The sequence below is a fragment of the Salvia splendens genome, chromosome 13, assembly GCF_004379255.2.
Source record: "Salvia splendens isolate huo1 chromosome 13, SspV2, whole genome shotgun sequence".
NCBI lineage: Eukaryota > Viridiplantae > Streptophyta > Magnoliopsida > Lamiales > Lamiaceae > Salvia > Salvia splendens.
In genome coordinates, this window is record NC_056044.1 from 12689422 (window position 1) to 12703919 (window position 14498).

Below are 14498 nucleotides of genomic sequence, written 5' to 3' on the forward strand. Positions count from 1 at the left end.
AGAAAGCAACTGATCAGAAGCCTAATATACACAGTCCCCCCCCCGCATAAATAAAAATAGAAATTTTGAACCTTAGAGCCTTAGGAACATCCACCGAAAACATTACAAGCCAACAACCCCGTTACAAGCCTATAAGTCCTTCAGTAGCCGCTCGTGGAATCTAAGTCCGAAGCAATTGTGGTGAGCATAATGAGAGAATGCAGTCCTAACATTCCTGGTGAGGTATGAGTGACTGAGCGAACCTAGTGTTGGGCCGAGAGTGTGGGCGATCTTGACAAACAGATATACTGACTGGAAGAGAAAAGGGGGGTGGCAGAAGTTCAAAGCTGTCTAAGGCCGGATTGCACCTGATCCAGAGGGGAGGGATGGTTGAAAATATAGCCCGATCTATGTGTTTTCAGTCTTTTATGTGTTTATGTTTCTCTGTGTTTGTTTGTGTTTTTCTTTGCGTCATAGTTTAGAGTCAAAGTTAAGTAGAGTCGGTCAGGGGAGTAACCAGGCTAGAATTCGACTTATTCTTTTCTTTGTTTGTTCTTCACGCTTGAGGACAAGCCTGTGGTAAGTGTGAGCAGTTTGATAAGTCGTATTCTAGGCCTTGGTTACGGGTCAGTATGATGTGCTTAATTGATTATATTTGCAAAACAGTTGTTTAAAGTGTGCAGGTTAAGCATTCTAGCCAGTAGGGAAGTTTCGGAATGTTCAGGTGAAGGAGGCGCTAGCATGATCTCATACTGATCAGTATTCGTGCTAAAACGGCTTGAGATGGAGAAGACGGATAGCTGGGACGGATTACCCACAATTAAGGGCAAAGAAGTCAAATTGCAACGAGGATTTACCCTAAAATCAAGGGTAGCCTCCCTATAAAAGGAAGCCAAATTGGAGAGAGAGGGATACACATTCACTCATTCACCACCATCTTTAGGTAGAAAGTTTTCTCGGTAGTTTCAGTCTTTCAACCGTGTCCCGCTTCTTGCCTCACCGTAGCCATGATCACTTGATGTTCAGATGTTCCCAGAATTCCAGTCATCGTCCATTCCAGCCAGCAAGATCGTAGTTTAGAGTCTCATCGCCCGGAGTGGCAAAACACTTTTACATTGCTTTCGTAGTTTTAAATTTCTCGCTTTCCTTACGTTGGATCTTGTTTGCCTTTGGATATTTTCTGCTTTTGAAGTACTTTGTTGAAGATCCGAACGTGTTTATGCTATGAAGTTGATTTCCGTTTCGTTTATTGTGGTGTTTCTTTATTCCCTTGCCTAGTTAGCTTAGATCTAAAGTTTCTCGGTGTTTAAAGTGCTGAATCTCTCAATTCCGTTTACGTAACAAATTTCTTTAGGATAGATAAACAAGTACTGTTTGATCGGAAAGTAGATCGTTGCATGCAAAGCTTAGTTTTAATTTCTGAATCGTTCTTTCATGTTGACCAGTATGCAGAAGTCCAGTTTCAGTGTTTGATTTCAGATTTGATTTCTTAGTTTTGGATCTGTGTTTGTGAGTTGTTAATCTGAGTTTTCCGTGTTGAATCTGGAATTGTTATCTGAATTTTGGAAGTGTTTGTTGAAGAAGATGATGTCTATTTCAATTGGAGGGGACCACTTACTTTTCGAGATGCTTTTGCTTTTGTCCTTCACTTTTAGTTAAGCCCTGTCAGCCTAGTCATCAAACTTCCACTACACTCTGAATATTCTGTTTAGCCCAAAATAGAAACCCGTACCTTCCAAATATTTTCTGTTACAAAATTGTCTCCCCATTCCACGTACACAGTTACATTCTAAATGTTTTCCTTACCGTCTGACCAGTAGAACACCTCCTTTAAGTTCCAGCCTAGGTAGAAACTCAACCCAAGCGTGGTAGCTAACCAAATCTTCCAATTGTCACCGCGGTAGTTTAAGAACGCACCATCTCTGTGGGATTCGACCCTTACCACCACTATACTGATCAGTAGAAGTGGGTTGAGGAATCTTTGAAACCAAGGTCTAGGTTAGTTAGGATCTCTATCCTGATCAGTAGGATATATCCTTGCTTGAACGACACCTACGCACCCAGGTCCTTTCAGTTGCCAATAGCCTTAGCAGTAACTGATCCAATCCTTTTAATGTGAGCTTCAACTCTATATATTATAGAAACAAATTTGCTACATCATCGGTCATATTTTCCTTGACATCTATCATAATATCTATCTGGTAGAGAGCCAACAAATGCATTACATGATAGATACATCCAAGACTTGCAACTTATAGCGCTGTTGCTGTCACAACCAATGGCCACTGCACCGAAATCTGCTGCTATTCCCTTGAGCCAAAATGACTCCTTTACTGTTGATGTCAAGGCTATATATTCTGCCTCAGTCGTGGACAAGACAACCACACTTTGTAAGCTTGATTTCCAGCTCACTGCACCCCCATACAAAGTGAAGATGTAACCTGATTGAGACTTTCTGTTGTCAACGTTTCCAGCATAATCACTAATGCATCTCCCTTCACTTCATCAGCTCCTCTGAATAGGATTCCTATGTTCCCAGCTCCATTTAGATATTTCAGAATCCACTTCAGAGCTAACCAGTGTCCTTTGCCATGATCAGTCATAAATCTGCTAGTGACACTGATAGCTTGAGCCACATCTGGTCTTGAACCTATCATTGCATACATAATACTGCCCACAATGTTAGCATAAGGAATCTTTAGCATCTCAGGCCTTTTTTGCCTCTGCTCAACAGATAATCTGAAATGCTGAGCCAGAGGAGTTGATGTTGCCCTTGAGTCATCCATCTTGAATCTTTTCACCAGCCTTGATATGTAATCTGATTGATTTAACCATATTTCTTTCTTGGCTCTGTTTCTGACTATGTTCATGCCCAAAATTCTCTTGGCATTTCCTAGGTCTTTCATGTCAAATGCAGATCTCAAATCATCCTTGATTTCTTGGATAGTTTTCTTGCATGATCCAGCTACTAGCATATCATCGACATGCAAGAGTAAGTAAGCCACCACAAGGCCTCCTTTCTTCTTGATGTACACGCATTCATCATACTTTGATCTAATGTATCCATTCTTCAAGACATGGTTATCAAACTTGATTTGCCACTGCCTGCTAGCCTGTTTCAATCCATAGATGCTTTTCTTTAGTAGACAGACCTTTTTCTCTTCCCCAGCCCTCTCAAAACCCTCTGGCTGCTGCATATAAATTGTCTCCACCAAATCTCCATGCAGAAAGGCTGTTTTTACATCAAGTTGTTCTAGTTCTCAATCCAATCTAGCAACTACAACCAATAGAGTTCTAATGGAAGTGTGCTTCACCACAGGTGAGAAAACCTCACTGTAATCCACCCCATGTTCTTGTGTGAAGCCCCTTGCTACAAGTCTAGCCTTGAATCTGATATTCTTATTATCAGCAGATTCTAGCTTCTTTTTGAAAATCCACTTGCAGCTTACAACCCTTCTTCCCTCAACTCTATCAACAAGCACCTATGTACCATTCTTTAACAAGGAATCAATTTCCTCAATCAAGGCTTTCAGCCACTCACTTCTCTCCTTGCTCTCCATCGCAGCCTTGTAGGTGGCTGGCCCTGCAAACTCCACCTCCTCAGCCACACACAAAGCAAAATAAAGCATTTCTGAGTCTGCATATCTGGCAGGAACCTTGATATTTTTCCTTCTGGTTCTATCTCGATTAAGCTGATATTGGCTGAGATCCTCAACATCTTCATCTGATTTTTCTTGTGTAATCTCCATCACTTCCATCAGCTCCACCCTGAACCTATGCATCAAGCTCCACCTCAGACCTGGTAGTATACTCCCCAGATATGATAGTTTTCTCATTATCTTGTCCTTTATAAAGAGGCATGACATATTCAGTGAAAATTACATCCCTGCTCACAATGATCTTGTGATTCCCTGGTTCAATACACTAGAGTCTATATCCTTTCACACCAGACTGATATCCAAGAAGCACACATCTCAAAGCTCTGGCATCCAGCTTACCTTGCTTGAGATGAGCATAGGCTTGGCAGCCAAAAATCTTGAGTCCTGAGTAATTTCCATGTTTCCATACCACTTGAAGTCAGGAGTATCACCATTGATCGCTGAAGAGGGGCATTTATTGATCAGCTTGACAGCAGTAGCAGCAGCTTCAACCAAGAACCTTTTCTCCATCCCTGAGCTGAGTAGCATGCATCTGACCCTCTCCAAGATAGTTCGGTTTGCTCTCTCTGCAACCCCATTTTGTTGGGGGTTTAAAGGAGCAGTTCTATGCCTTTTAATTCCTCTCTCTTGGCAGAAATTGTGTAATTCCTTGGACAAGAACTCAAGTCCATTGTCTGTTCTCAGACACTTCAATGTGCTGCCCTTCTCCTTTTCAACCAAAATGCACCAATCTTTGAACCTTGTAACGCTATAATGAAGCTAAAACTAACTAACAACGCAGCTATCAAACTATTTATACTACATTCAAATCCAACGACTAGTTGGATCCAATGGTTGAGATTCAATCTCCAGTATCGCTCGAGATCCTACGACTCCCGAAGCTTTGGAGCAGCAAGACTGTTTCTTCACCTTCTTTCATCACGCTCATCAACAACTAGCATACAACATTTACAGCTCTTGCCAAATAATTTTCTGGTAAATAGAGGAATTGGAGAGACCTCAAGTTGCACATGGATGGCAGAATCTCCCCACTTAAGTAGTTGGAACGTATTCCAAAAGTAACTAGCCTTGATTGATTCATAAAAGTAGATGGTAGCGGACCTGAAAGTTTATGTTGTGCATCAAGTATTGAGCGCTATGGAAACAAATAGATTAAAACAAGAAATCATAATGCATTATCGAAATGTATAAATGGTGAAAATTGAAAATACGAACCCATTCATCATTAAAATGTGTTATTTTTAATATAGAAATGACTTAACTTAATGCACATGAAGATGAAGAGGATAAAGGAATTGAGGAGTCCTGATTAGTATTTATCAAAGTCTATTTAATTGAGTTAATAAACAATGGAAAATGAAACATCAGGAAAAGTGAAGAGTCATGAGTTCTAGTTCATGACTTTATATTGTAGAAAGTATTGAGAAAGTGGCAGACTATGTTTATGAATAATACTCCCTCCGTCCACGAAAAATATGCATGTTTTGTCATTTTGGTCCGTCCACAAAAAATAGACTAAGTTTAAAAAGAAAAAGTTTTCAACCAATATTAACAGTACACATCATTCTAAACGTGGACCCCACAATTCACTAACACTCATTTCACTACCTTTTCCCTCACTCTCTCTTACTTTACCAATTATACATTAAAACCCGTGCCATTCACAATCTTGTCTATTTTTTGTGGATAGAGGGAGTATCATTTTGGCTTCCAATTGCCTAATCTCTTGAATTCTTTAGCTCAGTTTGGTGTAGAGTGTGGTGGTTTATTATCTCTGTAAGGATCACAGTTTATCCTATTTCCTCAATTCCATCTTTAATTGTGCATCATTGTGGTATCAAAGACGAGAGTCGTGATGCCCCCACGTCGAAAGGTCATTCCAAGGAAAGTCCCAAGGCATGAACGCGATCTTTGCGATATCGAGTTGGAGGAATTGAGAAGACAAGTGCAACAAATCCAACAACAGCTCCAACAACGACATGCCGAAACTGCGGAGCATGTTGAGTCACCTCTTGGCTCTAAACAATGAAGGTGAAATGGATGAAAAACCATTTCATGCTGCTAATGGAGTGGACGATGAAAGAGCAGATTTACGTTCACTTGTGTTTTCACAGACGTGAGTGGCAGGGTCATGTAATCAACTGATCAGGGAAAGATCTTAAAACTTAGTTGTGTCGCTGGCACGAGGACCTAAAAAACTTTTATCAACAATATAAATCAACCCACTTCTACTGGCTAGTATAGTGGAGTAAGGGTCGAATCCCATAGAGATAGATGTGCGCGAAATGTTATCGCGGTGATATTCTGGAAGGGGTTGGTTAGCTACCACGCTTTGGGTTGAGGTCTACCTAGACACGAAACTAAAAAGAGGACCTATACTATCCTGACTGGTAAGACTGGTTCATGCTGGGAATAAGTTGAGTACGTGAAAATTGGGTTTTGTAAGACTGGAGTGCATGTGAAAAGTGAAAGTTTACTAAAAATGAACGAACAACGACTGCCACCATTATTGCAATGAACTGGCTCATGAACTGCCAGATCCACAGAAAAGACTGACAAAAAGCAAAGGACAAAAGGTAAAGTAGCTGAAAAGCATAAAGTGGTCCATAAATCAGATATGGGTGTTATCTTCTCCAACAAGTATACAACAATTACAGATGAACGAAAACTCCATGAACAACATCTTGAATCAACACTTTCCCCAAATTTAAATCTAAAATCAAGAGCTAAATCGAGAAGATTAAAACCGAAAATCCAAGATTATGCAGACTGACTAACATGCACGTGACAAAAAAACTATGCGATTACAATTTTCATGCATTCCACTTCGAAATAACAGATCAAACACTTGGAAAATTACTCAATAAAACTAGATCTATCCTATCCAACAAAATCAATGCTCAAACCGTCAGAAATTTACGCTAAACTACTAGATCTCACTAAGCTAGGCAAGAAATAAACTACTAGATCTAATAAGCTAGGCTAGATTTAACCAAAAGATAAACGAAAAAGTAAATTACAGCTTCATAAAGATCAGATCCAAAACGAAGTGCTTAAAAATCCAAGAGCAACGATAACAAAAGATCCCAAATAAAACAAGTAAAAACTAGAGTTAAACTACGAAAGCAAGTAAAGTTTGTTTGGCCCCTCAGGCGATGAAACAATGTTTCTGCGACTACAATGGCTGGGTGGAACGGTGGTGAACTCCCTCCGGTGGAATACCGGAGTCTTCAAGTGATCATGACTAATGGTGAGGAACAAAAAATGGCGGAGCTAGTCTCCACGGTAGGACTTGGGATTTCTGAGAGTGAAGTGAATGCTTTAGTGTGTATGAGTTTGTCCCCCTCTTCCTTCATGTGACCTTCTATTTATAGGGTGGCTTGCCCTCTGATGTGGAAATGTCTCTTTTGCCGCTTTTTAATAGTTGGTATTTTCTAGCAATCCTCCATTCTCCATCTCGAGCCTTGTGGCATGCATCCTGGCCAGTATTGCACCCTTCTTGCGTCATTTTCACTTGAATCTTTCGGTTTCTCTCTTACTGACTTGTACCCCTTTTCATGCACACTTAAGAAACTTTATTGCAGATAATGCACGTTAAACTCATCATACTGACCAGTAACCAAGGCCTAGAAAGCGACTTATCAAACTGCTCACACTTAACGCATGCTTGTCCTCAAGCATGGAGGAACAAACAAATATGTAATAAGTCGAATTCTAGCCTGGTTACTCCCTTGATTGACCCTAAACTAAAAGAAAATACTAAAACAGAAATATTCTAAGACCCTAAAAACTATCTGCGCAAGGAAAAAGAAAAACGAAAAAGAATAGAAAAAGAAAACACCTAAAGGAAAACACACATGGTAGAACACATTAAAAACACATTGAACATGCTATATTTTCAACCGTTCCTCCCCTTTAGTTTGAGTTCAATCCGGCTGTAGGCAGCCTCAAACTTCTGCCGCCCCCCTTTTCCTTCCTAGCCAGTACATCTGTTGGGGTTTGGAGCTTCATGCACAACGTAAGACTTGTACAAAACAAATGAATCAGACGTAGGATCTAGTTGACAGATCATGGGATTAATCTATTCACATGTAAACACAGAATTGCATGCTAGAACGCAAATAATTCATGCTTAAAGAATATAAATCCTAAAACATGAATTCTACGGTTTAGAGTTATCGATTTGATTCTCCAAAGAATCGTCGATTGCTCGCGCCTTCTCCATGATGATCTTCAATACTAGACCATGGATCTTCTGACTGGTTCCCAAACTGTATTTCGATATCAGTGTGGGCTGATCTTATCGAAATACTAGGACTCAAATAAAGAGACAGAACGTTCTCACGGAGGAGGAGCTGAAAAACTTACGGAGGAGAAAATTAGAAAATTTCATCCACCTTCAAAAGGAGAAGGAACGAAAATTTCATCTTCAAATTGTGTTTTCTGTCTCATTTATTCTCCTATTTATATTAAGTTCATACTGTGCCCAGTCAGGGATCTATGGAAGGTTTTGGATATGGGCTCCCCCAATTAGCTTTTTACTAATTAAATTTAACCCACAACTTAATACAAGCTTATATTGAAATATTACGAGCAGCCACTACAGAAGTAATATTGACCTCCCCATCCAAATCCGAAATTACAAGTAATCCGGGTTTCCATTTTGTTTATTATTTATTTCCCGCCCTTAGCTTAAGATATAAATGTCCATTAATTAATTAAAGTCTGCTATGGACTTAATTAATTAACATCTTATCAATTCCAAGAGTGGACTTAGCAAGAAACACTTATTTATTATTCATGGAATAATTAAATTCTAACTGGCCAGTTTCCGAATAATAAAACCTTGTTCAAGCTCCTCTTGAGGACATTATCAAACGAGACTCACCTCACGCACGATTCAACATAATAGCAATCCTAGCACCGCTAGATATTAATCACCACTACCCAATATATCAGGATTATTGGGTTGCGAAAAACCCGCACCTTTTGATAAGTCAAAGTAGTGCATAATCAATACTGTATGCTCAATGCTAACGTATGTAGATTAAGAAATAGTATTTTATCAAGACCTAGTCTTTCAGTAGATAGCATAAAGACACGTCTTGCTGTTAGATCCATTCAGTGCTATACCACACCAACGTCATCTTATTTCAATAAGGATTAGAAATAATCGGACTGACATTGCAACCTTTCGCGATAGGTAGCCAAAGCCTATCTAGGTTGTGAAATTCTTCTTTTTCTTTTGCAAAGCATTGCATAGAACCGACAGACTTAGGCTTTTTTTTTACTTCTTATGCATTTATATGTTTATAAAACATCTTATAAACGCACAATCAAACACAATGTAATAATATATTGATTCTATTCGTGCAAATTGCTCGAATAATACTGAATCGGGTTAAAAGTGGATTGTAGAGTTTTCCGTATACAAGTAAGATTATATTCGCGCGAACTTGCTCGAAACATGTTTTTCAGTATACTAAACCTAACAACATCCACTTTTCAAGACCCATACTCTCGGCCAAACACTAGATTCACTAAGTCGCTCATCCTCACCAGGGATGTTAGGACTGTTTCTCTCAACAATGCTGGACTAGATGCTTCGGACTTAGCTCTCATGAGTAGCTCCTAAGGGTCTTCAAGGGTTATAACGTGGCCGTGGGCTTGTAATGTGTTGGGTGGATATCCCTAAGGCTCTAAGATTCAAAAACTATACTACTTTATTTTGATGAACGGATGAACTGTGTATGTTAGGGACACTTGACAAGGTGACCTTCTTGGTTGGCTTGATCTTCCACAATTGGATTTTTTCAACTGGTCAGTAGGCTTCCCAGTGGCTTTGCCACTTTATTTGATTCTTTTTTCCTTCTTCATTTTTGGGCCGAATGTTTCTCCTGACCATTTTCTTCTTTCTTTTCTTTTTGGGACCAAGTATTTCTTTCTGGTCGATTTTCCTTCTTTCTCTGCCTCTTTCTCCAGTTGGTTTCTTTGCCACTACTTTCTTGGTCAGTTATTCCATGCTTCGTGTCTTCCACATACACAATCCTTGTGGCTACTGGGTTATATAGAGGATTAATAGTGGGGGCTAGAAATCATTTCTAAGGGAAGGAATATATATATATATATATATATATATATATATATATTATACTATTATTATTATTTTCAGTGGGTGGGTTTCCTAATGCCCTTAGGATTTTGCTACTCACAGTCATTTCGCCGTAGATATCATATGACAGCTACTCTTTGTTCTTTTAAGTGTTTAGCGGAAAGTGGTTCCACTTTAGGCCTTTAACTCGCTATTTAAGAGGGCTTTCGTGTTTGACCTTAAGGTTGGGCTTTTCTCTCATACTTGTATCATTTGTATTGACTCAGATCTAATGGGAGGGGTGGTTTCCATTTTTTTGCACGCCTTATTTCCATCGATCCCCCTCGCCATTAGTTCAAAAATAGTTGAGTTTTAAGCCCGTTCATTCAACACATAACTTAAAAAAACTATCCTAAAAAAGACTATCCTAAACTTAAAAAAAAACTAACACATATATAAAACACATATATGCGTTAGACTGGCAATTATCCCCCCTGCCCACATCAAAAGTGCATGCCCTCACGCACGAGCAGTGAAGTGGAAAATAGGATGGCTAGTATGACGGAACACATAGACGCAAAATTAAACAAAAACAGAAAAAAAAACATACTATGTACCCTAGTGCCTGGTTTCCTTCCTCGCACACACCGATTCACACGAGCACTGATATTGCACTTAGACTAGGTCACTGGCGGAGGTCCTCCTTCCAGAGGGCTCCCACCATGCATATTATTTTTCTGGTTCCTTGTTTGATTGCTTGGTTTCTTTGGACGGAGAGGAATGGTTGCAAGCATGGCGGTCATCCTTTTCATCATTCACATGTTATTTGGCAGGTCAGTCATCACCTGCATGTGCTTGTTCTGGCCGGCAGGATCACCTCGACTCATTGGAGCGGATGTTCGCCGCCGGTTGACTTCATGCCTTTCTCTCCCAGACAGCGTGTTCTGCGGTCGCTCATGGTTCTATGGAATCCCCCTGATGAATCTTGGGTGAAGCTGAACACAGACGGTGCCTTCTCTACATCAACACTGGAGGCGGGGGAGGGAGGATTGGTTCGTGGTTCTGATGGAGGCCTTCTGCGGGCCTTCTGTGCTCCAGTAGCTGCATCATCGAGCTTTGAAGCGGAGCTTTTGGCTCTGATTCGGGGTTCAGAGATGGCTATGGAGCTTTCTACTCACATTTGGATAGAGCTGGACTCAACAGCTCTGGTTAGTTTGTTATCATCTGGACATCTTGGATCTGCAGATTTTAGACACCATATGGCTTTGATCCGGAGCATATTCGATTCTCACACATCTACAGAGAAGGGAATCGGGCTGCTGACTTTCTGGCAGGTAGGGGGTCCAAACCCCTGCCCTTACATACTTCGATCCAATCGCTGTGCCTCTGTACCTGAAGGCGCTAGTTAGGATGGACCAGCTGGGATATCCTACTTCCGTTTCTAACGTAGAGATGTGGGCTGATTTAGCTCCTTTGGTGGTTGGTTTTCATCTTTTTTCGTTTCACCCTTTTATGTATTTAGTCATTTTCTCACCACTTGATAGCAAGGAGGATCCCGGCTTATGGGACCTCTAGTCTGCTTTTTCATGTTCTTGTTTGGATCTTAATCACTTTTGGGCTAAGATCATATTTTTAGAACATTACATTTTGATCTTATTTACGGGTTGGGGGTCTGCCTAAACCTCCCGTCCAAAAAGGGCGTCTTTGAGTTAAAAAATAAAAAAATAAAAATAAAAAATACTTCTCACACATAGACTATGCAATAGGCTAAGTGGTAGAATAACAAACTATACATAAAAAAGACACAATACTAGCACAAAGAAATATTTATACATGCGCCAAAGTCGCAAACCCTTCATTCTTACACTTAGACTATTGAATAGGAGTTTGCGCAAACACATACTAAAACACACATATATACATAATTTTACCTAAACAAAAATAATAAAATAAAATGAAAAAGACAAAAGACAGAAAAGTAAATAAGAAAACTAACTGGTCAGGTGGGGTGGTCATTCATCTATTCCTCCGGCTCCTCCTCGGGGCGGAGCTTGGTCCAGTTGCTTGTTCGGGTACATCCACAGGGCGTTTACTTGCATCGTCCTCTGACTCCTGGGGTTCCTCATCTTCCTCAGCCGACTCTGGTGGTTCATTTATCCTACTGGCTTGGCCACTCGTACCGGCCTTGCCTTCCTTCTTATTCCTCGCTAACTTCTTGAAGATTCCTTATATCACATCTGCCAACCTTCTCAACTCAGCTCGGGCTTCTTTGTTCTCTGCTACCAACTCTGCCACTGCCCTCTCCAGGTTTGCCTGTCTTTGTTCCTGGGCTTGTCCTCCTTGGCCTGCGATCACCCTTCTAGCTGGGATTGCAGCTTCACCCATGGCGTAGAATCGGGGAACGCCTTCTCCTATGTATACCGCATTTGTGCGGTGAAGAACTGAATATCAAACAAGCCAGGAGGTCCACCATGAACATTGGAGAAAGATTCTCCGTTTCGACCATTGCAATGTTGTTGCATACAAATGCCCCTAGTATGCTGCAAAGATATAGATTTCTGGCAGGGTGTATGGCAATCAAGTGGCACAGGGAGGCTGTCCAGAATCCCAAATGTACCCTTCTCCCACGCTTCGCGCACCACAGAAGGTGCAACTCTATCATAAAAGTCTGTACGACTGAGTTCGTTTGGCACAGTAGGTTATAGTCAAGATAGTGCCGAACAAGGCGAAGGATTGGATTGTTAAAGTGGATTGAACAGGATAGGGTAGAGGTAAACTGGCTAGCAGCTGGGTGGGTCAGTTCTTCCTATGCTGCCTGGGGGTCAAACTCAATATTCCTACGTGGTATCCCTCTTTCTACTCCTCCATTTAGGCCTAATGGCCTCCTCCAAACGACACATTCCCAACCTCACAGTCCACTCTATTAAACTCATACGCAATTCCCTCCCAAATACCCTGAACGATATAGACACTTCGTCTAGGTCTGTAGTAACTTGGAATCTAAAGGTGGTGAAAAATTCCTTCGCTAGTCAGACGGGTATGGTGGGATCTCCATTTTCCAACAACCAGTCAAAGCCCAACGCACGCATATACGATAGGAAATCATCACGAGCAGCCAACTAATCCAAAGAAGGTAAATGGAGTACCTTGCCGCACTTGACTTGTGTACTGTTGTTGTCCTTGTCGTCGAAGGCGTTTTGCATCTTTTTTCGTGTTGAAGTGCTTCATGTCCTCCATTATTTAATCATCAAGCTCAACCTGCCAAGGTAGGTACTCCATTCTCTCCACGGGAGGATGAATGAGTTCATGGTGGTTCTCCGGTAGCTGATATTCCTGGAAGTTCTCATCTTCTAGTGACACATCATCCTCCGACTCTGGCTCGTCACCGGATGCGTACTCTTCATCACTGTCCTCCCTCCTGGGTGGTAGACTTCTTTGCTTGGAATAACGGATCATGATCCCGGTAATGACTGTGCAGGCTTTCTTGTTACTTTGCTTCTTTTGAACTGGGGCTTTGCCCTTCCTCTTCCGTTCCAACTGGTAACGCTTCTCTTCGTCTTCTTCTTCTCGCTTTACATCCGCTGATGTCGAGGGTTCATCCTGGGAAGTAGGCTGGGTTATTAGGGCTTCAACGATTTTCTCCTCTACAGGCTCGGGAGGAACTTCAGACAGGTTCTCCCTAGGTTTTGTAGGAGTTCCCTCCTCCTGGCCTGTGGGGGTAGACGATTTGGGCTCAATCTCTGGGTGGCTTTCTTCTTGGGCGGTCGCTGATTTGGGATCCTCCCAAGGTTTTGTAGGAGTCATCCGTTCCTCTTCGCTCAAGATCTCAACTGCCTCAGATGCAGTGTTGGCCCCTGCTTTCTCGGCCATCCCACGCCCCAGGCACCCCTGCGATATGCGCTTTGGTTTCTGCCTTTCTGCCTTCGGGTAGTCCTTTAGCACTAACTTTCTCTTCACAGCCTTCGATTTTTTCGCAGTCGACACTTTCGTCTTATGTTGGTCAGTTGGAACCTTGGTTTTCTCTTTCTCAGACTCCATTACTTTCTCAGACTCCGCCTTCTCTACTGGCTTGGCGGGTTCCTCCTGTGATTCTCTCATTGGTTCTTCACGGATTTTGTTATCTACAGCCTCAGATGCTAGGTCCGGACCCTCAGCCATCTTGGCAGCATCTTCCTCCACTCTTCTCACTCCATCAAGAATCGATTGGAATTCCTCGGTAGTCATCAATCCTTGCTTTTCGCCATCTCGTTCAAATCAACTTCCTCTACATGGCTTTCAAATAAATCAGATAATGAAAGCGATCTTTTTAGCAGATTATTTAGACAAAATCTATTCGCGCAATTATCACATGTATCATGCTCAGAACTCAAATAAATCATGCTTTAAGAATAATTAAAACCTGAAACATGCTTTTCTACGGATTAGCCATTTTACCTTGATGATTCTCCAAAGAATTGAAGATAGCTAGCGCCTTCCTCGCGTGAAGATCTTGAGTACTAAACCACATACTTCTGACTGATTCCCGGACTGTAAACTGATATCAGGGTGGGCTGATCTCACCAGAATACTAGGACTTAAATAAAAAAGACAAAAACTGATCTCATGGAGGAGAGCTGAGAGGAAATTTTCGTCCTCCTCAGAGAAGGAGAAGGGGATGAAATTTTATGAAGAAAAATAAGTGTACTTTCTGTCTCCTTTATTCTCCTATTTATATTAAGTCACATATTGGGCCCAGACAGGGATCTATGGGAGGTTTTGGATATGGGCTC

At 41.3% G+C, this 14498-nt stretch overlaps 1 protein-coding gene across 1 annotated transcript; it reads right to left on the reverse strand.

Moving 5' to 3' along the window:
• Positions 1–12969: 12969 nt before the first annotated feature.
• On the reverse strand, positions 12970–13953 carry LOC121760507 (nucleolin-like). Its single transcript, XM_042156165.1, has one exon. It carries the CDS (start codon positions 13951–13953, stop codon positions 12970–12972), a length of 984 nt encoding a protein of 327 aa, XP_042012099.1.
• Between the last annotated feature and the right edge of the window lie 545 nt (positions 13954–14498).